Genomic DNA, 26,577 nt, shown 5'->3' with positions numbered 1-26,577 from the left:
GAGCAAAACTCCATTTTCATGAGGAAAATGCCTATAAATCTTAAATCCAACACGTCTCTTTCTATTAATCTCTTGAAATTTCCATGTTTTAAAGAAAATTTGTCCATGCAGGGAACCAAAACAAGTCGTACTCCAGAGACCCACGGACTTCTAAAGTCTTTCTCACCTGTGGGAGAAAAGTAAGATGTTACCTGGCAACCTTGGATGGGCTGAGGGCAATATTGTTGGTCCTCTCAACGTGTGGTGCTGTGATACAGAAAAGATGAGACACACATGTTGAGCTTCCATTAGCATTTAACACCTGACCAACAGCCAAGCAAGTTAAACTTTGCTTGGCTGTCGGTGCAGCTTCAAACAACTAGCAATCATGTTCAAACACACCCGACTTTACACAGAACTTCACTTCTGTGTAGTGAACATGTTCGATATACAATACTTCATACACAATCAAATACTTCAGGTAACTTCAATAGAGCCCTTAGATCTATTGCATCACAAATGGCCATATTATCTGTTTAAACCAAAAAAAAGAATTCTCTTAACATGCTCCATTTAACATTATGAATTTTATCAAATGACAAATCTGTTCACAAGTGGCTTTTAATTCTTTAAACTATAGTAGGTTGTGTAGTTAGTGCTTTAACAAAAATACATTGTTCCTTTATCGCAGATATTTTTCTGAGATAAATTTAGATAGATTTTTATTTTTATCAAAATAAAAATACATGAATTTGTTTATAGCTATTTTAAATAGCTTTAGAAATGTTTATTCTTCACAAATAAAATATACTTTATTTTTTAAGCATTTTAGCTTTTATTTGTGTCACTGTTTTAACAAAGAAATATTTTACCCTTCACACAAAAAACTAAGCACAAAACTGAAATATATGCAACGCTCCTTTACTGCTAGGTCTCTTTACTAAGATGCTCACATATGGTTCCTCTGGTTTTTGCAATAACCCACAAAGATATGTCCATTTTACAAATAAAGAGACCAAAACAATGTCCTTTGTGTGAGAACAACTTCAAAATGTGCACAAAAAAACCAGTAAGTTCAAAATGAATTCAGTAGTCGTTCAGCTGTTTCTCAGCTAGCATAGCACACATGTGCAAAGTCGTTCAGCTGTTTCTCAGCTAGCTTAGCACACATGTGCAAAGTCCGCTAGCATTAGCATCAACTAGTCTCCAGAAATATCTCCTGTTTTCTGCACAATACTGATCAGAAACAGTATCAGGTGACTCACTAGTTGACTCTCCAGTCTACAACCTCTTCATCTCCAAAAGGTAATCAATAAATATTAATCATAATACATTTTTACTGACCTGTGATACAGAAAAGACAAGCTTCCATTAGCACCTAACAGGAAGGTTTATTCTTCCTCTGTGTGCCCAACATTCCATATGCCACCACTTCGACCGGTGCCCCTAGTGGCTATATGTGGAATCACACTGAATAACTGAAATGACACTAAAGAACTTATTACAATGATAAATTAAGGACAGAAAAAGAAAAATAATGTTGGGGAGACTATTTATGCTTAGTGTTTTTATTTACTTATAACTTGTCTTCACCCCTTTACAAATACATCAGCATTAAAATGTATTTCCAGTCAACCAGTAAACTCTTTTTGACCCATTTTGACACAATGACTACATGGAGAGTTGTTCATGCTTTGGTGAGAGTCAGAAAATTAATGCACAATTTGCAGCTTTAGCTTCAAAGAATAAATAGATATACTGTATTTTTAAGCTATCGACCCAAAAAAATTAATCATTTGTACTGAAACATTGAATTTTAACGTGTTTGTCATGTGATTGTATTATTTTAATGGTGACAATACAAAGTGCTTAAAGATCATGTAAACTAGAAATAAAATGGTTTAAAAAAAACATTTTCTTTTACAAAAGTCAAGACACATTTATATTCTAACTTTTTTATTTTACAATTTGATTAAAATATTGTCTGTTCAGTTTCATCATATTATAATGGATGAAGATTTTCAGACATTTTATGTTTCCATAGATTTTGGTTACAGGCAAGAGATGGAATTCAAAAAATAATGAAGTCGAAACTGATACCAGATTTTTCGGGGGCTTCTTTCCTTTTCATAAGTTATTATCAACCAAATAGCCATTATGGTGGCAGGTCTGCTAATGAATGCTTATTTGAGGGGATCTGATTTGCTCAAGGCGCAGTGTTTTCATGAGATGCGGGGTGAGGTGCAGTGTTTCTGCTGAACTAGATGAGAAACACCAATTAGCCATGTTTTAATGGCAGAGAGAATAGCTTTTGAGAACAAAAGTCCAGCGGCATGCTTTCCACAAAAAATAAAGCTGTCAGTCAGGGCGCATGGGAATAAAACGCTGGAAGTTCAGGGAGGACATACTAAACAGGGCTAATTGCATAGCTGACATTTCTTCCCTTCACACATCCCTTTGCAAAGCAATTTTTCCACATTTTTTTTCCTCAATAAATCCACAATAGTGTTTTTGTTTGGATTTTCAAAAAAGTATGTGATATTTAACAAACAATGCAAAGTTAAGCTATTTCCTTTGAGAACAATGCAAAAAGGATCAATGCGTGATCAATCCCATTTCAAGACCTGTTAAAACATCTTTAAGAATGCCTCATTAATTTTCTCTCTAAAAAAATACAAATCTTTGACAGCATGCCAGCAGCACTTACTGTGGTCCTTTAGTAGGAAAATCAGAACATTAATTATTATTTTAAACATCACTGACATAATTTAAGTGAGCAGCTACACTCATGACTCCAGGTGGGAAATCTTCCTATGGTAATGAAAGAGTCAATCAGGAGTATTTAACATACAATACAGAATGTATAATGGATGTCTACAGCATGGAAAGAAGTAAGTGAATGGGAGAGTATTACAATTTCCATTTTGATAGAAACTACGGGTTTATAATAACATTCATCCATCTATTGTTATCTTCTTATCCGACATCGTGCCACACTTGTTTTGGGGTAAAACTCTTTCTTTGCTCCAAGCATTCTATCTGTCTTGCAGTTCCATCATGCCATTCCTCATATCCAAGAAACTTGAACTCTTCCACTTGAGGCATGGACAAACCTTGCATGGCAGAAGCTATGTGCCTTGAGTTCCTGTTCATAAATACCAAAATAGGATTGGTGACAAGATTCAGCGCTAGTGGAATCCAATCTACAAAAGGGTCTAGCTTGATTTTCTTTGCCAAGAATTAGTGTACAAAATGTCCTGAAATATTTGTTGAAGTTCAACATTAGGCGCCGGCCTTTATTTCGGTCTTGGAAGAACCGGTCTTGACTCCCTTCTTGGCTAAAGCCTCTCAAGGTCTGAAGTTGTAGACCACATTCAGAGCTTACCCAGAAATGTTAAGAATAGTTGAATCAAATATTTAAGTCCCCTTTCTTAAAAATTCTGGAGCACTGCATTGGTCTGCCAATCAATAGGTATAGCACTTCAATCACAAAGATAATGTGAAAAGCTGTCAGAATAGCATAGACTCTCTTTAGAGAGGATATTAGGGTGAGACAAGAGATGAAATATCACAAGTCAGATATCATATTACATCGAACACTAATCCCCTTCCATCAGCATACAAATGAAAGAAGCTGACATCCTCATCTAATCAGGAAAGCCACATAAGTGAATCCTGTTGAAATTCCCTGTCTCTATAACAGCCCGGTTTGACAGGTTGTCAGGTTTGAACACCACCAGTTTTGGCCATGATGCATCTGTTACTGGGATCAAGGTTGACTTTCATGGATTAGCATCTGTCAGCTTTATTTTGAGCGACACCATGAGGCTTCAGAACCCCGATTACTGCCTGCGATGCTGATGGCCTCTTGTGACTGGCTCTGGCATCCTTGTCTCATCTGACAGAGCTGAAGTTGCCTCTTTTACAGGCAAGTGAAAAACCACATAGTGTCTTCATACATCAGTGGTTCGAGGACTGCAAGTCCCATAACACCCCCCTGAATTTGACAGTTTGTTAGAGTCTTGTGGCTTTTTGCTCAGCGCTTCATTTCAGAAACACAGAAATGTGGAGAAATACTCATCTCCCATTTAATTGTTGGTGCTCAAATGAATGTATCTTTATGTAAATGGCGTAAGGTGAAAATCTAAAACACTAACTGTAAATTGAACAACCTGTCCAAAAGTGACAAGGCTCTGCTTTTTTATTGATAAACCCTGAATCACAGGAGAAAGGGGGACAGAATGGGGAATGTAGGAAGGAGAGGACAGAGGAATACAAAAACAATGAAGTGGAACAAATCCAACAGGCACATGGCTTTATCTCATTCCCTCCGCTTTCGCCGCCTTTTTTTCATTTTTGCTATCTTTCCTTATCTTAATGAGCACCACAGCTTTCTATCTAGGGATGGGGCCAGTGTGATACATCACAGGCGGGACACATACAGAGGAGCGAGGACAGGACAGTAGCAGGGTGACAGTGATGGTGCCATGGCGATTAAGAGTGCTTAGGTAGTCCCACTGATTCAGTGAGGGCAAAAGAGCACCACAATGCTTACCGAAATGGCAGAGGTGAACGTTCTTTTGTCGAAAACGTGGAGTGCATGCGTGTTCAGAAAAACAATTATAAAGACAAAAGACTGACTGAATAAAAATGAGAAAGCAAAGGAGGCTTGGTGTTATGAAAAGCCGCAAACTAAACTGACACCTAACTCCTACCTGAATTCCCGACTGGAAAACCACTACAAACATTCTTTTTTATCTTTTATGAACGTACTGGTTAAATTCGATGAATTAGTTTACACATTGCACCAATTTAGAACAAATGTCCTCACAAGCTTATAATTTGTATATATAAAAAAAGAAAAAATCAATTTAGTACACATTCAATGATGTAAAGTCAATTAATTTAAATTCCAATCCAATCTTTCTCAATTCGGATCCACCGACAAACTGTCTAATTCTTTTTAATCACAATACAATAACACCAAGCCATCCCAAAAATAAAAGGTTGGCCTGTCCAAGGACGCTCAGCTAATTGCATTGAGACATTGACATGGCTGCCATCCCTCACTTTGGGAAAACAGTAGTGTAGCGAAAACATTTAATTGTTCTAAAGGAAGGAACTTCAGGCTCAGATTGAATGACCATCTGGAAAATCCAGCTGGGGGGAATGGAGATGAGTGGAAGGAGATATATTAAAAAAACACAGGGTTAGCAGTATTTTCTAGGGAAAAGGCAGGAGCGCTTTCTATGAGGCAACAACAAAAAAACAGAGTAAACAAAGTTAATGCGAGCACTTGCTACACCAGTAATTACATCTTCGAAAGGGACAAGGCTACACTCAGTAGCACATTCCTTGGATCATGAGTATGAAACCCTATGTTGTTATTATTATTATTATTATTATTATTATTATTATTATTATTATTATTATTATTATGTATTTTAACACCATTGGAACTTTTGTGTGAACCTACAAATCTTGTTGCTGCTGTTGCACTTGAATTTCTGCTCTGTAGGATAATAAATCCTATTTATATTCTATTATATTCTATTGTATTTTGAAAGAGAACAGGACCAGGGGTAATGTCTATGGAAAAATATAAAGTAGGGAGAATACAACAAGTAAATGGCATGGGTACTTTTAAGCCCTTCCGAAGCTGCTATCGGTCTAAGCAATGTTCTTCTTAAGGTTTGGGCTAGTGTCGTTGCTTTGGCCAAAACAACGACACAAGATACTTGCTAAAGGGCAGAAACATAAAGAGGACACAAAGAAAGTGATCATCTGTCAGAGACAGAAAGGAGACAAGGCTAAACAAAGACATATTACGTCAGAAGTACTTTCTATCTTGTGGAAAACACACAAGGACTGTCAGAATAAGCTTTGTCTGCCTCCACACACGTTAGAGACACAGCTTGAAACAAAATCAATGGGTATATTTAACAATGTCTATAAGAAGCATCCATCCTCTTGGATGTTTTATCCTTTTAATTGCTTTTACAAAACAGTCATGATCAACAAAATATGGCTTTATTAAAAAAAAAAAAACATTTAATGTGAAAGTGAAAAATTATTTCTACAAAAGGACAAAATATTTCATATAAAATAAGCGTCTTCATAAATATCCACACTTGTCACACACACTCAAAGTTGAATAGCCTTTGTATCATCACATGGAATATCCTCAACTACCCAATTTGTATGACATATGACCCTCTAAACTATTGAGAGTGACATGAGTGACATTATGTTTATACAGCTGAGTACACTTTAGTGGTAGAGCTGGCTATAATTGCTTATTGGCCGGAGTTAAAATTGTCTGGTCATAAAGTCAGAACCACTCACTGCCCAAAGTCTGAGTGTTCACTTGCATAATGCGATCTCATTACTCAGAGGCGACATCGCACTACATTAATAAAAGGTGACCTTTCCATTTGTTTGCAGATGATTCAGCCTGGCATAATTTCTCTAATTCATTCATGCAGTCTCAAAATCTCCAACAGATTAAAACTGAAGTGTGCATATCCGTCCTTTTCTTTGATTTAAATAACTGCAGCTGAAGTAGTGTTCCCTAAAAGCTCCAAAACAGAAACCTTAAAAACTTAAAAACTAACAGACAAGAGTTCCACAGAAAACATTCATTTGAAGGGAATATTTACATGTTTAAAACAAAACGGAGGATTTTTTTTCTTTGGGATTATCTCTTCATTCTGACAACTGTTTGTGAGGGAATCTTATGTGACAGCAAGTGAACATGGTGTCCTCAAACTTGTTGTGGTAGAAGCAGAAAAAAATGTCCAAGAATAACGAGCTGAGCTGGTTGTGACAAGGCACAAAGTGTGACTGCAAGTTGACTGGATCATAGCATCTCCAAAACTTTATTTTGTTTGGTATTTCCAGCCTGTGGTCAGTCATTGTGTATCAGAAGCAGACCAACAAAGCAACAATGATGGACCAGTGACAGGGACATAGGTTGTCTTGGCTTGTAAGATGTTTCTGTTTGCACAATTCATGACATGCTGATGGGCTAGTGGTTTTCACCAACAGACTGAAACCATTGGAGAAGCTAAAGTTCTTTCTGAGAAATATGTTCGCGTGGCGCTTTGTAGCAACACATGTCAGGATACCCATTTTGGTCATTATGTTATGACTGGTGAGTCTATCACCCAAGACTGGGTCAAATGTGCTATAAAGTTACACAAATGAGACCTTCTTAAGTCGCATAGAAACACAACTACTCCAGTTTACTGGTGCCACTTTACAAGCAGATTTTAATTAAACGAAATGTCCAAATGCAGCCGCAGTATACATTGTGCCTCAACATGATCCAACTTAGACGATTAATGAAGCATTATTTAAATTAGCCAACTCTGAAGAGCACTTTTATGCATTCAGTTTCATGGGAAATTGGTGGAGTGCCAGAAACCGCCAGATGAAACAAGCCAGTCCTCATCTCATCATGGAAAGATTAATGAAATGAGGACAAAAAAAGAGCTCTTACTGAGTCCGTACAACCTGGTTTACTGTTTTCAAAACTTGGAAAAAAATCTTGGTCTGCAGAAACAGCAAGAAATGCATTATGCTATACTATCATGCTTACAGTTGTTCTCCTGGCTAAGAAACGCCAGAAACGAATTACTAAGGTTTCTTAAAAGTATTGTGAGTCAGAGCTTTGAGTGTTGCACCATGGACAGTAAGGCTGCACTGTGCAACAACAATCGTTGCTGTTCTATTTTTTCCCACAAGACTTAGATTAGATAATCAAAAGTGGGCACGTCTTTATGGTACAACAAATGGAAATGCCAATACACTTATTCATGCTCAAAGGATTTTTGTATGCACTATAAAGAATAATGGAAAATAGTAATTCAGACAGAGAGGACTGGAGACTTTTTTTAACCTGATCAGATCATTTAAATGCCTTTAGGCTCACACAAATATGCAGGCTGTTGCAAACTGCTGTTGTTCCGAAGAATTTCTCCAGAGACGTTACTCTGACGAGCAGATGTTGCTCAATGTGTTTGTCTGATCATGAACATGCTTCAAGGTTGCTGCAAATGTCCTTGTGTGCCAAGTAAGAAAAAACATTTGTCATATATCAGCTTGGATAAATTCCTCAAAGCTAAAAAATAAAAAATAAAAAATGTTTTGATAAGCAGGAGACATGGATAATGTTAGAAATACATCTGATATGCTTTTTAAAAAATCTATAAAAAGATCCACACTAATCAGAAGGTTATAAGGTCATACCACTTAGCTTTAGTTTGAGAAACAGTTCAGATAGAAAATGAAAACCTGCTAAAAAAGGCCAATGAATATGAACAGGATCAGAAAATGTTTTTTTTATGTGTATGAAATAAAGTCTTTAATGTGAAGTGAGAGGGAAAAGTGTGCACTTTGAGGAGGCAGCATGGAGGCGTTTGTCAAGTCACATAGAAGCTGCAGGCTCTCTCTTCCTTGTCAAGGGAAAATTGACTCGTCCCCCCTTTACCTTATCCCAGCTAACTTGAGGACATCGTACATTCATTACTGGCTGAACTCCAGTTTTCCTTTTTTTTTCTTTACTTTTTGCATCCCAGAAGGCCTGTGATGTTTTCCAGACAGGGTGGTTTCTGAACTGTCAGCTGCAGTTACGACAATATATGATCTTTTCGTTGAGCTGGATCTGTTCAAAAACAAGTTGGCTCACGTGGCTATTTTAATCTCTCCTCCACAGATAGCTAGAACATATCTTCAGACATGTTTATACAACAGCTTTCTACAACAGCAGCAGTTGAATGCAACACTTAAGATGTGTAGAGTTCACTATTACAAAACTCAAAAATTAATAGAGAATTTGATCAACATTCTCTAAAGGTTTATAAGAGGGACTTTAAAATGATATTCCTGGGGATCTTAAGTTAACTGACTTTAAATAAGCATGCACAGTCACTGGAAAAAGTGTGGATCCTATAAATGGACACTGAAGGATAAATAAATAAACTGTCTTGTGTTCACCAGATAAACTTTCGCGTGCACACTAGGTAACTCGTGGGATCTTTCAGATTATTTGGGACTAGCTGTGTTTACCGAAATGGAAATATGTAGTATACTTGTCCAACAAATTGCTTGCTTGCTGAATTGTCAGAGGTGACCGAGATGCAGAGATTGACATAAATGAAAAGCAACTATCTGCTGTGCACAGAAAAGTATCTAGTGCAGAAAGTTTATCTGGTGCTCACAAGATAGTATGTGGTGCGCACAAGATACTATCAGGTGCACATGAGATACTATCTGGTGTGCAGCAGAAAGTTAGGTTTTTTTTTCAATGTCCCTTAAGGGCCTCCATAGAAAAGTACTCTTTAGCATTGCCATCAATGTTCCTTGCAATTTTCCACATTTTTTAAAGTAAAGAATTAAATTTATTTAATTCAAGAGTTTGTGAAATGGAAGTAAAATTATGCACGGCGTTCACAATTTCCGACATAAAACACTCAAATGTGTGGCACTGTCAGATATTGTGACTTTGTAGCTGGACAAAAATTCGAACAAGAGCTTGGGAACTGTATGTTAGAGGGTTTGGTAACGAAGACAACAGAAAATTAGAGCACGAGGGAAACAGGACTAGGAACTGGAAGCTCCCAGTCCTTACATTCACAAGAGATGGGATTAATGACATAAACAGGTGAGTCTTATTTTGGACAATGTTGAGCAAGAACTAAGCAGTGGAGACTGAGGGGAGGGAACTAAAATACTAAGATATCTAAACCTAAACACAAAGAAATGACAAAACTGAAACTAACAGAGAATAATTTAAATGCACAAACAGAACATCAGAATTAAGAAGCTAAACTTAAAGAAATGAATAAAATTACAGGCTGAGATGAAAAGAAAGCCTTTCAGAGGTTACCAATAGTGGTAGCAAAATAAATCGGGATGAAAACTGTATTATTATCTTCCACTTCACAATGCTCTGAAAACTTCAAGAGTTACATAAATCACTTTTGACAGACATTTTTTATATAATTCATGTATGGTGGCATCTAACGGTGAAAAGATGATCTGCATTCATATGTTCTAGCAATATAATTTTATTCTGAAAGAAGTGTGTTTATGACAGTGTCATTGTTTGCACTTGGGGCACAGTGACACATGGCCACCTACAGGCTCTCAAGGGAATCCAACTCTTTGGCTCTGCGGATTAAAGCTTGTTTTTCTCCACCTGCTTGAATGTCATTTCCTGCTTGTTAACTCTCCATTATCGTCTGTTACCTCATACCCACTTGACACGAGCACGAAAGAGAGCTCAGGCTTTTTCAAGGATTTGTCACACCTGCGCAAGAGAGGGTTTTACCATTAATTATGTCATGTCAGGCAGAAGGTTTCCATCCGAAATGTTGATTAAAGTCCACTGTGACATTCATTTCTGAGAGCTCACATCGATAGTGTGTCACATTATTTGTGTGCATCTCTCTGACAGTAGTTTAAGTAAATGGTTTTGCGCCGATATACAGTCTTTAGGACCCGCTTCATCCAACTTCTTTTAGTAAGGGTGAGCTTAAAATGTTGTGCTTTCACTAATATAAGTACATACAAAATTCAAATAAAAAGAAAAGAAATTAAGAAGTTAAAGGCTCCAGTTGCAGAAACTCTAACTGATAACTGGGCGCACTAAACGGTAAAAACAATCCACACCTCCCAGAAGAGAGAGCTCGAGGAAATTAATGCAAATTCATAATTACTCTCCACCTCAAGACTCAGATTGTTTAGCCATGTTTCATCACCTCACAGAGATGGGTAGAGTATTGGTTGGATACGTAAGAATCTCTCTCTGCTTTGATGGTTGTCAGGACAGTTTTAATTTCCTGTCACGTTTTTTTTGTTGTTGTTTTTTTCAGAATATTTGCACAAACTTGGATGCCTCAGCGCCGCTCCTTTAGGATTTTGTTACAATCCCTGTCTGGATGACAGGCCAACAGCAGAGTAGCTTATAAGCATTTTAAAAATAATGAAACAATATCCTGCAAGCGGGAATGTAAAAGGTTTTAGGTTATTGTGCCAAAAAATAGTTACATCAATTTGTTTACAACCCATTATTCTTATTCTTATTATACATCTAATTTAATTTTAACTTTGAAACAATGCAGTATTCTGCTTTGTCTAATGAATTAAATCCTTAAAAATGGAAAAAAAATTTCCAAGACACTCTCTTCATTGGACACCAAACTGAAATATATACTTTTGGTATTACGTGTAAGTCTTGAGCCAATGTTGTGTAAGTAATGATTAACACCATTCAAGTGAAATGTAAAAATCATTCAGAGGTTCCCCTACAGAGATCCTGTGCAGCAGCAATGATTTGTTTTGCATCACAAACACAAGCTAGATGAGGGCCCTAAGCCTGCACACTCCTGTGGAGCCTGCCAGCAGGGAAAATGCATGTAATCATCAAAAGCACTGGCAGGTGCTTTGGGCGTTACCTGTTCAACAATGACAGATAGGATATGAAAGGCAATGAAGTGCATACGGCAAAGTGAAAAAACACAGATGCCACTAGTGAAAATGTAACACCTATACATACTTAAAGCAACATCATTTGAAACGTCTAGCTTTTTGACTCAACTGCTGATATGTGGTTTTTAAAAAAAGTGAGCTTGCTGGATGTTCTTGTCCATCTGACCAGCGTGGAATCCATTACAATAGACAGAGTCAGGACAGAAGTCGTGAAAAATGGTGAAGTTGGCCTTCTCCGTTTCCCTGAGGGCATAGGCAATTTTCAGCTCTAGTGAGCCTGCTCCAGCAATACCCAACACTGAACACAGAACAATATTCAAGCTCATTTATTCACATCCTCCCCTGGCAGAGAGTGACTGTCACAATTTTTACTCAAAACAAAAAAGCTGAATTTAGGATTACTGTATGGAGGGTCTTAAATTCAATTAAATGATTTTTTTTTTGGAGTGAAATGTTTGTAGGATGGATGGTTAAGGAAAACATTCAACTGTTTGTGTTTCATAAACTCTACTGAATTCTGTGTTATTCAATGAAAGGTGAATATTAATGGTGACGCCACTCATTCTCTGATAGTGCTCTGCCAGATGCAGAGGCACCGACTGCAGTTGTCCTAAAACTTTCAGCTTCATGATTGATAGCTACACTAAGAATGCCTCTGCTGCTGCTCTCTGCAGGTGATTACAATTGCACTCAAGCTCAGCAGGTTTCAGTGCCAAAGTTAAAGTGAGGATGATTTTGTTTAGCGCCAGTAAAACAGCTTTGCAACTTGCAGAATCATAGGCAAAACAGGGCTTGACGGCTATGGAAAATCAAAGCACTGACTTCCCATGTCGACTGCTTGTATTTTCCCGTTACATCAATGAAACATAGAGTAAATATTCTCCACACTTTTTGCACATTTACAGCTGTCTACAGTTAGCTTAAATAGGATTGGCGTGTTAAAGCTTTCTCTGACTTGTGGCAGAAATCTCAGGTGTGGGACAAAGCTTATGGAAGTCAGACTTGGACGAAGAGCTGTTAAGGGACAAAATGATCCACTTCACTTCTCTAATCCATGCGTCTCATTGGTATTGTTCATGTTTTTGTATGTTAATCAGTGGATTTATGCTTTTTATGGGGATTAGGCCAGTTTAGCTCCATGGCTAATGCAATGATAAGGGATTTCTGGCTCAGCAGATAAGTGAATGCTCACTAGTTACTCAGCAACTAGGCTCTTTGGTTTAAGACTTTGTGTCAAAATGGCAAAACCAAGCCACAGAACAATCCTTCTTTTACTTTGATTTCATGAAATGTTCACTGGGAAGCTAATATCACTCTGGGAGTATCATTACTTTTAAATCAAATAATTTAAAATAAAGGTAATCTTGGAGAAATATGCAAAATCACCAGAAGACCCTGTCATGTGATGCTCTGCTTTGAAAACTGTCTTTTCAAAGACGTGACTTGCAGTTTTCTTTAAGCTGCTAGAGGAGTTTCCCACAGATTGTTTCTGAGTCCTCCTCCATTTCATCTTGTATGCAAATGATTTTCTCTTCATTCCTTTTTTATGCAGATGTTGCTGCGATACCATCATAATAAACAAATTAGAATGTTATTAGAAAGTTAATTTAGAGTAATCATTCAATTTATTAAGAGAAACAGATTATATAGATTATTTACACACACACTGATGTTTTCAGGCCATTTTTTCTGTTAATTACAAGGATCTTCTGTTTACAGTTAATGAAAACACAATATTCAAGATTAGAATATTACATAAAACCAATGAAAACGATATAATAATTTGGGTTTAGTGAAAAGTAGGCTTAATACCTGGTTAAAGGTACCTTTAATCTGATAAACAAGCTTCATTGGAAGACATATTGTAGTTTACTAAATAGGATTATATGTATAATCTGTTGAATCACATCTTTTTTTATATTTAAAAGGGCATGCTACAGATTATTACCAGAAAGGTAGAAGATAAGACATAATCAAAACAGTTATACTTGAGTGACAGGATTACATTTTGATTAAAAATTATGTTTTTGTTTTTCTTTTTTAAGTTTCAAGTCCAAATATTTGGTCTTTAGATGTGAGCCACAACCTAAAATCATAAATCTGGTCTGGACTTCTGCAAGTAACTCAGATTGTTGTATTTGAGAAATAAATCCCTGTCGGAACACGACCTTACAGGAATTTATGTTCACTTTGAGCTCATGTTGAATGGCTCTCTTAACAGAATAAAGCTTATCTAGGAGTGAAAGGAGCGAAATGAAAATAACTAATCTTTCAACAAGATGATATTTATGGCAAGTAGGAGTGTGATAAGTCTCCACAACAACTAAATAGCTCAGCGTTTTGACCATACTCAGGGCAAACCACATCAAAAGCTTCACTGCTGACATCAAAGAAGTCAGTGGTAAATAAACACAGCAGTACTTCTTAAACTGAAGGCTTATTACACATTGGTAGGGTTTCAAGTAGACCTGCAGTGATCACTCTCCTTTTATAGATCAATTGGCTTCCAATGTTGTAATCTAATATCTGACAAACAAGCCCAATTTGACCCATTTTCTAATTTATCCAATTGTCCAATAAATGAAAAACTAGATTTTCTAGAAGGATGAAATACATTTTGTGTTCAGATGTGATGTAAAATGTCGAGACCATTAATTTAAATATGACCGGATGTTTTAAATTGTTTTACATGACTTTTTAAAAAATCATGTAATTATCTGTTATCTGTTTAGATGATAACCTTTTAGTTTTTAGTTTCCTTTAATTTGTTTTTGCTTTAAATGACGCAGCTGCCTAATGGCGAGATGTTGATTGCAGTGATTCTAAAAATGTGCCAGATAAAGGTGCCTCTAATCGTCATCGTCATTACTAATTTAAAGGCCAAATTTATTATTGTTATTTGGTGAATTAAATGACTAAAAGCCCAAAGCAGAACAAGGTACAATGCTGATTCAAGTGGATTGATGTAACTCTAGGTTTTTTTGTTTTTTTGCCCTTTTGTTGAAGATGATTTTACTTACACCATTTCCTGTCATGTGTTACTATGAATAGATTCACTACAAGTATTCCCAGTTAGAAAAGCTCATAGTGTTGTTTTATCTTAACCTCAACATTTTAGCTATATGTAGAATTTTGTGGGTTGTGTCACAGTCTTGAGCTTTTTCTAAGAAATTCTTGTGTCTGTTGCTCTCTTTCAGGTTCCATCCGAGTTGTACGTGGCAACAAAGAAACCAAATGCCATGGATGTCTTTAATTTTACATCCTGGAATGCCTCTGAAGGCAATGAGACAGAAGTCGTGGAAGAGAGAGACAGTCCTTACAAGACCGTGGAGGTAGTGTTCATCGTGCTGGTGGCTGGTTCCCTGAGTTTGGTCACCATTATCGGCAATATCCTGGTCATGCTTTCCATCAAAGTGAACAGGAACCTACAAACTGTCAACAACTATTTTTTATTTAGCCTTGCATGTGCTGACCTAATTATTGGACTGTGCTCTATGAACTTGTACACAGTATATATAGTAATAGGCTACTGGCCCCTGGGGCCAGTCGTGTGCGACTTGTGGTTGGCTTTGGACTATGTTGTCAGTAATGCATCTGTCATGAATCTCCTCATAATAAGCTTCGACAGATACTTCTGTGTCACCAAGCCCCTGAGCTACCCTGTAAAGAGAACCACCAAAATGGCAGGAATGATGATTGCTGCTGCCTGGGTCCTTTCTTTCATCCTCTGGGCACCTGCTATCCTCTTCTGGCAGTTCATTGTTGGTGGGCGGACTGTGCCTGAGAAAGAGTGCTACATTCAGTTCTTTTCCAATGCCGCTGTTACTTTTGGAACTGCCATTGCCGCCTTTTACCTGCCTGTCATTATCATGATTCAGCTGTACTGGCAAATCTCGCGAGCGAGCAAAAGTCGAGTGAAGAAGGACAACCGCAAGCCATCAGGATCAAACCCAGAACCTTTGTTACCGGGCCAGAGGAGAGAGAGCACTCCGAAACCCAACAATAACAATGTTCCTGGGGAAGATGGAGCGCATTCCCAGAACCAGAGTGCAGATGATGGAGCCAACCAGCATGATGGAAAACTGCAGAATGGTAAAGGGCCTTCATCATCTACTGCTGACGTAGAAATGGAGGGTGACAGTGTTGCAAAGGAGAACTGTGCTCCTGCAGAAGAGAAGGACAGCTCAAATGACTCCACATCCGGCAGTGTGGCGGCTTCCAATCAGAAGGATGAAGAACCAGTCGCCTCTGCAGTAAACTCCTGTTCTGAGGCTACACAGCAGCTTCCACGGCAACGAGCCAAAGCTGGGGGCTCCAAACTGACCTGCATCAAGATCAAGACAAAGTCCCCAAAGGGTGACTACTACACACCATCAAATGCCACAGTTGAGATTGTGCCAACCACAGAACGTCAGAACCACGTGGCAAGGAAGATCGTGAAGATGACGAAGCAACCACCAAACAAGAAGAAGAAAGGAGCCCCGTCGCGGGAGAAAAAAGTTACCCGCACGATAATGGCCATCCTGGTGGCTTTCGTAGCCACCTGGACTCCGTATAACGTGATGGTGCTCATTAATACTTTTTGTTCCAGTTGCATTCCCAACACTGTTTGGACTATTGGTTACTGGCTGTGCTACATCAACAGCACCATCAATCCAGCCTGCTATGCTCTGTGTAATGTCACGTTCAAAAAGACATTCAAACATCTCCTCCTCTGCCAATACAGAAACATTCGATCAGCCAGATAAATACAAGCCCCCACTGGAGGAAGCACTGAAATGTGTATATGTCGTACGTATGGGTGTTGCGTGTTATCCATGTGTACATGTTTATGTGAAAAGTGTGTGAGAATGAGACAAGAACATTTCAAAATCACTTTCTACCATTTCATCATTCGTTTTCCTATTTCTCTCAATAAGCTGTTGTAGCACTTTACTCTTATTCAACTGAATTCAGTTGCTGTCACTTGTGTTGTGCAGGAGCAATGTATAAAACGAGGGTTGTAAAAACGTATTTAGATTTGAAACCTTGAAAAAAAGATCAGCTAACATAAGGAGTGTAACAGAGAGGGATGCTGAGCTGATTGAAAAGAAAGCAGGCTAAAAGGCAGAAGACGATCTGTGCCGTATGGAAAACGCTTCAAAATGGGAAAATAGGGCTGACTGAATTTTCAAAGCTTTCCAGTTTGAAATTCAGTAAAGATATTTGTAGATATCTGTATATAAATGGTGTATATTCTATTTGTGCGTGCACATGTGGGTGTGTGCTAGCTTAGTGTCTGTGTTCACACCCACTTGTGCTTCTTTGCTTGCCTTCTTTCGATGTGTGATCATCCTCATCACAGCTCTTCCTACCAGCAATATATAGAAAACTGAGTGTTTTGTTTAGGTTTTCACTGACAGGTTCTCATCCTGATTGGTAGTCATCCAATTTAACAAAAAGCCTCAGTAAAAATCAATAGGCAAAACTTCATGAAATATTAATGCAATAAAGTTTCACTTGTCAAATTTGCACACAAAAGAGAAGAACTGAAAATATTGCTTCAAATAGCTATTGTGATTTCAGAATAGCTGAAAAGAAGTCTATTTCACTTCAACATTTAATCAATATTGTTCACATTTGTGAGGTGTTTGGAAAATTACTATACAAAGTTCCTAATAAGTCTCCTAACTTTTATCTCATTTTCGTTGTTAAAATGACACTAAGCATTTTGCCACGTTAAAGGGACATCTTGAGAATCGTGGGTGGTACAAAAACATCCAATTTTATGGTTTCAAAACCACTTTCTGATGATGGTTCAAGACAATCAACATTAGGGATGCAGCAAGAAATCAGCCAGTGACTGAAATTTGAACATTTTTTCATTTGACCGCTGTTCAAATCCCATCCCTGGGGCAAGGAGCCCAGCATGCTAGAAACGCTCTAACACAGCAAAATCACATGGCTAGATGACCTTCTTAGCATGATATCAGGTTCTGTATTGGTCCAGTAATGACCCAATTGGTTCAATCACATGTTGAAGTAGGAAAACATCTAAAAGATGCAACACTGCTGGAGCTAAGCGACTGGAAATGGCCAATCTGCCCTAAAGGTTATCTGGGATGTTATCTCTAGATGGGCACAGCATGCACACCTGTAAAATATGCCATTTGTAAAGTGAAGTCCCGAATTTCTGTATCATACTGAAAATGTGTGAACTGTGGATAAAAACATATGAAGTTCTTATTTGCATGATCCGCCATTTAGGGCATACTCAACCAAATCTCACAATTTGGACCTATCAAATTAAGTATAGTGAGGATTATAGTAAGAGATTATGATTATATTACCGCCTCATCATATTTCCTGCAAAGAATCTAGCTAATACAACTTGTCATGCACTATTAAAGTGAAAGTCGAAGTGAATAAATGAAAACATATTGACCAGACAACCGAAGAGGAAAAAAATAATATTTATATACGGCATGAAATCGTTCAGTCACACTTTTTCATTTGCCGCAGTCCTCGTCACTTCAGCTTTTACTGCTGACAGGATGTCAGGTGTTGATTTTTATGGCAGCTATTAAGATATTTATGTTTGCTGTCAGGTTGCTAAGAACTCAGTGAGTCAAACAGGAGGTAGGAGCTCAGAGCTGTCCTGTATTAGGGTCTGTGGGAGGGCATTTTGTGGTGTGTGATGTGTGTGAGCATGCAGAGTGGATAACTTTATTTGATCTTTCTGATTCATTGATGGACGTCGCAGCACGTATCGCAAGGATGAAATTCGTGAACTGCTGGATGCGTGTGGGTAAACCTGCTGATGTATGCTTGTGTGCTCCAAGTGTGGAGTTTACTTCTGATCACAGGCCTCAGCCTCGTGATTTCAAAAAGGGCTATTTTTATGTCTCCATACGCTTGTTGCGACTCCTCTCCATTTGATCTCGTAACTGATTCCGAGTCATCGTAGTTAAATTAAAAGTGATAAGTTGCTGTGTTTACTTTAGCGCCAGAAGAAATGAGCAAAATATCAATTTACCAAGAGGCATGTTCCGTGTTTTCATGCATGTCATCCATCATTTCAGCCTATTAGACCATTCTCAGTTACAGTAATGCGGCTTGCTCATTGGAGTGATGAATATGCAGCAGCGTTTGCCATCAGGAGGTTGCCACAGTGGCTGGTAGGGGGGCTTTGCTGAGATTTACGCCTGCACCGGATAGCTCCTTGAGGCTGTCGGCTTTAAAGAGAGATCTGGGACAGATCCTATAATGAAAACTCACCATGAGGCTGATCAGATTACGGGCCAATGTGGAACACCTACATTTTAGATTAAAGGCTGCCCATTACACGCTCAGCTTGTGGTTGCATGCTGCAATCCAGTGCCCCACTTATAGCATGGTTCTTCTCAGACATTATCTTTGTATGGTCTCTAATTTTCATAAGGTCACGAGTGTAACATAAATATCACATGTACAATTGTGTTGAGCACCCTGTTACTTGTTAATGCTTAGCCCCTAAAGTCCCTCTCCCAGCTAGATAACGCTAGAAATACTATTTCTAGAGTAAGTGTTTAGTCTGAGCTTTTCATTGAGGTTCAGTCCATTTATATTTTCAAGTCAACTCCAGCATATTGTATGGTATAATAAATATTACTCTTTAGTTTTTGTTACTTCTGTCACATTACAACCACAAACTGTTGTTTAAGAGGAAAATGTATGTTTTGAACATCAAGAGAAATGGCTACCCACTGTTCTATGAAAAATAGAACAAAATAAAACATTTAAGCGTAATCAGACTGAATGGAGAGCAACATGGAGAACATCGATTTCCAAGTCTGGCTTCAGATTCTCAGTTAGATTTTGCTCTGGTCGTGACTCGACTACTCAAACACATGAACATGCTTTGATCCAACTCATTCTGTTGAACTCCTGACTGCATGTTTAGGGTCGTTGTGCTGCTGAAAGGCGAACCTCTGATTCAGCGGCTAGTTGGTTGCGACCTGAAGTAGGTTTACTCTGTATTTAGCTCCGTCCACCTTCCTGTCAACTCTGACTATCTTAAACAGCTCTGCTTGGCCTTATCTAACTAGAGCACCTTCCTCCATATTTGCTGTGTCCCCTGCATGACTTATGGCACGCTGCAGATAGTCACTTGTTATGATGTTCTCATAAAAGGCCAGATGAGTGAAGTGTAGCTATAGTTGTGCTATAAAAAGGATTTCCTCACTGCTGCGGCTCCTCGTGAAATACCACTGGGCTTTTGACTGTATACATTTCAAATTTACACACAGGTGGACTTTTTTTTTTTTTTTTTTTACTAATTGAGTGAACTCTAAAAATGATTTTATTCGGGTGTATCACAATAATTGTATTATTTATTTGACAAAAATTCACAACCATATAAATTTTGTTCAAACAAATAAATAGAAGTTTGTGGTTGTAATCTGACAAAATGTGAAAAATTACGTATAATGTCATATAAGAGAATGAGAGGATTATTTTAGCTATATGCATCAAGATGAATGAAAGGGGTCGGAGAGGGAATTATTTTGTCTTTTTCTTTTACAGATTTTATATTTCCGTTTGCCTCCACTGTTTCAAAAATATCTATAGTGATGTCGATGAATTACACACAAGTGTATTGCCAGTCTTACTGATCTTGGGAAGAAGATGGCTTGATTTCAACTGAGTATAACTGAGTTACTTCCTCCTTGGAAAACATAGAACGGAGCAACTTTGCTAGATTGTTAATTACTGACTGAGAAAGTGACTCATTAGTTTCAAAACCATGATTATTGGTTATTCAAGTGGATGGAAAGGAGATGTTAAATAAATTCCCCTGTGAATTTACGTCCTTCACATGGAGGAGTGGAGCTCTGTCTTTCTGTCCGTCATCTGTCACACATCCAAATAGAGACTAAAAAGCTTTCCGAAAACATTCGATTAATCTCAGCCTAGCTGTTGCTTGACAGATACCAGCAGGAGAGTAAGTGGTGGTCGGAGGGTCTCGGTCCGAGGGACGCGTGATGAAAAGCGATGGCATTTTATCACTTCCTGCGACGGTGCAAGGGGGCCAGGCTGCATCAAAAAAAATAGCAATGCTCACAGCAGGGACCGACACTCTTGTAAACTATTTTGTTCACTTTGTGGTGAAGGTGAAGACAAAGAGGTCTTGTGTCGAACTGACTTTGAAAGACGTGCTCTGATGGCAAAAGATGAGAGTAGATGTTTGGCGATGGTAAAAATGGCTCCCATCCATACAAAGGAGAAACTATGTATATAACATTTTGTTGTATTATAAGTACAAACTGTAATATATTTTATTATTGTTTGGGGGCCAACGAACACAAAGTAGTGCTTAGCTGAATTGGAAAACATGGCGGTACGTTTGGGGTTTTGTTACTTATAAAAGGCAAATGTCCACACAGGTTTTCTTCCAGGATGTCCTGTGGACCCTTGAATCGGAGTTCAGTTTGCAAATTCACCAATTTGCAGATTTGTCTGTGGAACTCTAAATGATCTGTGGATCTTTTCATAGAACATATCCAAGATAATCAGGATAAAAATTAAAGAGCCAAATTTAGGTGCAACTGACATTTGCAAAGCAGCCAATCCAGAAGAGGCAGTTATTTTCCTTGGTGCAGATTGGCTGTACCCCTGCCTGTGTACCAAATTACACACAAGCAGACTCTTTTGATGAATTAGGTGACTTCTCAATGCAATGGGTTAGATTTTTGTTCAGAGATAGTTGATAAAATAGATATGTTGATTACAATTTTTGGAATTTTATTTTGCTAAAAAAATGCAAAACCCTTTGTATGTTTTCTTTTACTTCAGTTATGAACTACATTGCGCTGGTCTACCACATAAAATCCTAGTAAAGTGAAACAAAGTACACAGGAGGCCGGAGTTATGAAATGACAAATTGTGAAAATGGGATGTGAATACTTTTGCAAGGCACAGATGAGCAGGAAATGTGTAGAGAAGTGCAGTTTGTCAGAAACTTTTTCCAACTCTAAAGGCAAGTGGACCATGTTTGGAGAAGCCTTAGCTCCGCCTTTAGAGGGGTCAGCCAAGAATTTTAATGTTCCAGGCAAATTCTTCCATCTGGCGTATGTTACACAGTTGTTTACCGTCCCTCATGCTCTTTTTACTGAGGCTCCTGCAAACAGAATTTCCTTTTTTGTGGTTTTATGGTCACAAGCTTCGCATTTTATGATTCCATAAAAATGTCCATACATTCGTTTGTCTGTCAAATAGTACTGAAATAAACATAGTGTGTGTAGTCATCAGATCATAATGTGCCGTGAGAGCTAGCTGGGCTCCTGTTCGTACGGCTTATGTCAAAGGGCTACTGCACCCCTTTTATGGAGAACCTGTGACACTAGCGTTAATCAGAGACAACTTTCTCTGGCTTTTGTTCTAGAAGAAGTGGGTGTTGCTGAGAATATCCTCAACAATCTTGGATAGAGAAGCACTTTCTCCAAACTTGGAGATTTCTTTTTTTTTTTTAACGTTTAACAATGGTATATCGCCGGATTGTACAGAGCAATTTCAAGTGCCTTATCAAGAGTGACAAGAATAAATTGCTCCTTTTATCTTCCAATTGTTGTGGCATTTTTTAGTGTGAGTTTGCTGAGACGTTTGCTGAGCATTTAGGAAAATTCAAATCCAGTCTTCCTGAATATAACCTAAAGAGTTGTTTTTTTTTTTTTCCTGTTCCAGCTCTGAGCTCCTATTATTTAGTGTTAATTTAAGTCAATGCTGAGGAAATGAAAAGATGAAACTGAACTAGAATAATAATCGCAATGGATTTAGATTTATCATCATTAAAACTATAAACAGTCATGGGGTGAAGAATATCAGTAATATACAGGGCTGGTTTGGTCGTGTTCACAAGGGGTGCACTTGAAAATGTGCAGGTTAGTCGGGGTGTGTGTGTGTGTGTCATCATTACAGATCCCTTTGAGATGTTTGTGGTTGGGTGTGAAAATTGTTTGCTGTAAAATATTTTTAGACTTCTTCAGTTTTGGTCATTTTTTCATAAATGGCACCCAGTGTATGAAAACATCAGATTGGATAAAATAAGACACAAATCAAGAAAGATCTCCAATTTATCCTCATTCTTTTCCGCTGTAAAATAATGTCGCAGTAGTAAAAAAGCTTCCAAAGACTCAGTTTTCTGTGCTACATGTATGTAGTTACACAATATTGTACATTTTCTATCACATTTTGTAAATCTGCGACTTTTATCATTGTATAGAGTGGAATCGTAGTATTGAAATTATATCTGTGTACAACCTGTTTGTTGCTTCTGTTTTTTTTTTTTTTTTTTTTTTTTTTTTAGAGAATGTTATTTTGAATTTATGAATATTGTGAAATATGAACGATATAAAGACAGAGGGTATAATTATATGTGCATTTCTAGAGTTTCATGACTTGCAAAGAAAAAAAACCAAACATTCTTGCTGTGCAATATGAAAACTGTACCGTAACTTTTCCACGTGAGCGCAGGAGTCCAGGGGATTTGAAGAATGATTTCTGCAGTCAGAAAAGAAGTGTGAGAGCGAGAGAAAACCCTGGAGGATGACAGAAGCTAAAACTAGTTTCAGTGTGGCTGAAAAGCCCAGAGGCGATGGCTTTCATTTTGATTTTCACCTGTAAATTTATGAGTCTTCACCCTCACCCTGGGAAGAAGCCGGTTCACTCAATGGGCACACTATATAACTTTTTGCAATTTCACAACCTTTTTTTTTTCCATAAGTGGTTGTGTGCCCTGGTCTGAACTTCAAGGGGGAGGGGGTGACAGAACCCACCTGCGTTTCAAATAAAACTTATCAAATAAATCCATAGCCTGCTGCAGATGTTCAGCACACATTCAAGTGTTAATTTTACATTTTTCTTACATATTTGGATGTTCATTGTGTATTCAATCACTGTGGCTTGTGGCTTCTATTGCAATAGGAAAAAATAATTCAGCAGTTTGTAGTCTGCCTTGTATATATATATATCTTTATGACAGTACATTATATGTAACTCTGATGCGGTACATTTTATATGTACATACACGTGGTATAGCTACTATCTGAATGTCCCCCTCTCCTCCGCTATTAATACTTTCTGTACAGTAACATTGGTATTGATTTCTGTTTTAATGCATTCTTGATTATTTGTTCTGAACAATGAATCTGGAGTGTTTTTAATCACTCGCCACCTATAAAACTGTAAGATGAACTGCATTAAGTGGTTACATTGTATAATAACCTCTTCAAATAAAATTGACATTAAAATATTTATGTTCTCAAGACAGTTGTTTTTTAAAGTTCTGTTTGACTTACAAACAGCCACACTGTGAACGTGTAATGCTTGTATGTTTATTTTTTTATTTATTTTAAAATTCTCTAGAGGAAGGGATATTTGATCATCTGTATTTAATGCAATTTGCATTCAATTAATGTTAATAATAAAAGGAAATGAATAAAAAGGCCTGCAGCCTGTGATAGGCTGATTTTCAGTCAATTTGACATCAGCGCTGAGCTGATTTCCACAGCATGACGTTGCCACCATCGTGCTTCACAGTGGGAATTTAAGTTAACCTGTACACACATTGCATTTTACAAGCATGTCTAATCTGACCAAATATCACAATGTATAACAAGCTCTTCAGATAAGTTAAAATGAACCATGTATGCATTCCTTAAGAGATTCTAATTTAAAGTTACGTTATAAAGACGTAATGCCGTTGGTGCTTCTCAAATTTTGTTTTGTTTTTTTATAAGCAGCAATTATGCATTCAGGACTGAGCTAACAATGTACGTAAATCTTCCCACATGTTCTCTGTTGGATTTAGGCCCAGACTTTGACTTGGCCGTTCTGACACATCAACATACTTCAATCAAAAACATTTCATTTTAGCTGTATCCTGATGTTCAGGCTCGTCGTGCTGCTGGAACGCTGAACCTCCTTTTTGTTTTGTTTTCCAGTATTGCATGTATGCTACACCAGCCATCTTCTCCATGTTGCTGCCACTACCACACCTTACAGTGGGGCCTAAATAAAACATTATTTATCACAAATTTCAACTGATCTCATCTGACATATGATTTTGAGTTTAAATAAAATCTGGGTAAAATATGCGTGTTTTGAGATGTTTATTTTTTTTATTTGCATTATGTTGACAGAGGTGACATCAGGAAGTTTAAAAGCTTTTGGTATTTTTTTTTTTCTCTACATTTTATTCACTTTTTTAGTCTTGGAAATGTAACAGGAAGCAAAGGAAGGGATAACCTCAAGCAGTCCCGATATATTAGAGGAGAGAGTTAATAATATATGTGAATTAAGGTACAATAGAGGAAAAAGACATTTTATATGCTCATGGCGAAGTTCTTAGACTAAATTATAGATGGAAATTTACCACAGACTAAAAAACATTCAGTTAAATTGGGATTGCTAAACATTGAAAAAGCTGATTTATTTATTTTTTGGCAACTCAAATTAATTAGGTGAAAATGTTTGAGGACTTTCTTTAACAAACTGCCTCATTAGAGCACAGACCAAAGTTGTTCTTTTGTTTTTTTGAAATTCAAATTAGAGTTGGGGTGTGGAACAGTAAAACAAATTGTGGGCAATTTGTACATCAGAAAGTAATCCAAGAGATAACATAATTAGGTGTAAGCACTAGTAAACAAATCATCTCATTATCCGTCCCTAGCACATTGTATTATGTCTACTACAGCAATATACAAGATGATTCTTATTGGGTGCTAGAAAAGAAAAAAAAAAAGTACAACATGGCTCTAAAATTCATGTTTTTACTGGTTTCATCAAAACTACAGAGTGTCCTAAAGTCAGCCTACAGTACAGATAAACAGGAAGCAGGTTGGAACGGGACAGTGGACGTCTTCCCACAGTCCTCTTCCATTTTGCTGGCATGAAATAAAAACAAATCTCAGTCCATTGGGGTGCGCTCTCGCTTCTTCCCTTCCTTCTTTTGCTTCTTTGCATCTGCAAGAAAAGACAAATAGAGTAAATGTAGTTATAGTCCTTCCCATAACAGCTTCACAGCCAGAGGTGACACCTTTGAAATGAGAAAAATCCTATTGTCTCCATGAAGAGAAGCCATGCTCCGTCTCTGATCGTAATAACCATACAGGTTTTAATCAGCTAGTTTGCCTCTGTGAATGTTTGTACTGTGACCCACTTTACACTGATGAGACGGATCTACTGGGTTTATGTAAAATAGAGGTTTAGTGTTGAGTGGCACCTGGCAGCCATGTCTTTTACTTTGTGAGCTCTCTGTTCAAGTAAACAGATAGTGACCTTCAAGTCATTACCTTTAAGTTTGTTACTACATGAAGTTTTTTGCATGTCATCTTATTCCAATTTCTAAAGATTAGTTTATCTAGAGGCAGGTGATTTTATTACCAGAGAAATATAAAAAGGGATATGTAAAAAGTTTAAGTCCTGTACGTCCAATCTTAAAAAACACACAGACATTTTGTGGATGGGAAAATGACGTGCATTAAAAATAAATCCACTTTTTTAAAGTTTACTGGTTCTGATCTCATGAAACAAAAATATCTGACTGCAGTACAAAGGTTTTACCACAATACATCAGTAAAATTAAGTAAAATATTATAAACACTGTTGAGTGGTGCTTGAAGAGTGCTCTCTGTTTTGTTAGTGGCGCAAATAAAAGATTCAAAATGGTCAAAAAAATATTTGTAGTTCAACTGATTTAAATAAATTGGCAGTTTTATCAGCAAACTCAAAGAGTTTTATTTTGGAAAACAAAAGGCTATTCATTTTTCTATGCATTTCTGAGTTTCCACCAGTAGTAAGAACTCATCAATTGGAAAGCTAAATTACAACATAGAACTTTGTGAAATCCCCACTTACAACATTAATCTATACATTTTCTACTGCAATGTTGGCATTGCAACGTTAAGGAAGGACTGGTGTCTGTATCCAGTAGCTACACTCTGAACTAATCATCAGGCAACAACAGACAAATAACAAATAGGACCAACAACTATGAGGACACCTGTGGGGATTTAGAGTGGTCTGACCCGACTGCCATGTTTTTGGACTGAGAGCAGCGCAGGTGAGAAAGCCTGAAAGGTCTCAGCT

General features: G+C 37.6%; 2 protein-coding genes across 4 annotated transcripts in view; one reads left to right on the top strand and one right to left on the bottom strand.

The window, feature by feature from the left end:
- Positions 1–23,742, top strand: part of chrm2a (cholinergic receptor, muscarinic 2a) — an 82,500-nt gene extending 58,758 nt beyond the window's left edge. For both annotated transcript variants that reach the window (XM_032588833.1, XM_032588834.1), the window contains one exon: positions 14,670–23,742. In XM_032588833.1, coding sequence (XP_032444724.1) covers positions 14,670–16,220 — 1,551 coding nt within the window. In that variant the 3' untranslated portion in view covers positions 16,221–23,742. The remainder of the gene's footprint in view (positions 1–14,669) is intronic.
- Positions 23,743–24,582: 840 nt separating this feature from the next.
- ptn (pleiotrophin) overlaps positions 24,583–26,577 on the bottom strand; it is a 46,599-nt gene continuing 44,604 nt past the window's right edge. For both annotated transcript variants that reach the window (XM_032588835.1, XM_032588836.1), the window contains exon 5: positions 24,583–25,452. In XM_032588835.1, the coding sequence (XP_032444726.1) occupies positions 25,397–25,452 (56 nt within the window). In that variant the 3' untranslated portion in view covers positions 24,583–25,396. The remainder of the gene's footprint in view (positions 25,453–26,577) is intronic.

This window comes from Xiphophorus hellerii, chromosome 17, assembly GCF_003331165.1.
Source record: "Xiphophorus hellerii strain 12219 chromosome 17, Xiphophorus_hellerii-4.1, whole genome shotgun sequence".
In the NCBI taxonomy this organism is placed as follows: Eukaryota; Metazoa; Chordata; class Actinopteri; order Cyprinodontiformes; family Poeciliidae; genus Xiphophorus; species Xiphophorus hellerii.
This window is presented reverse-complemented; position numbering and strand designations above follow the sequence as displayed.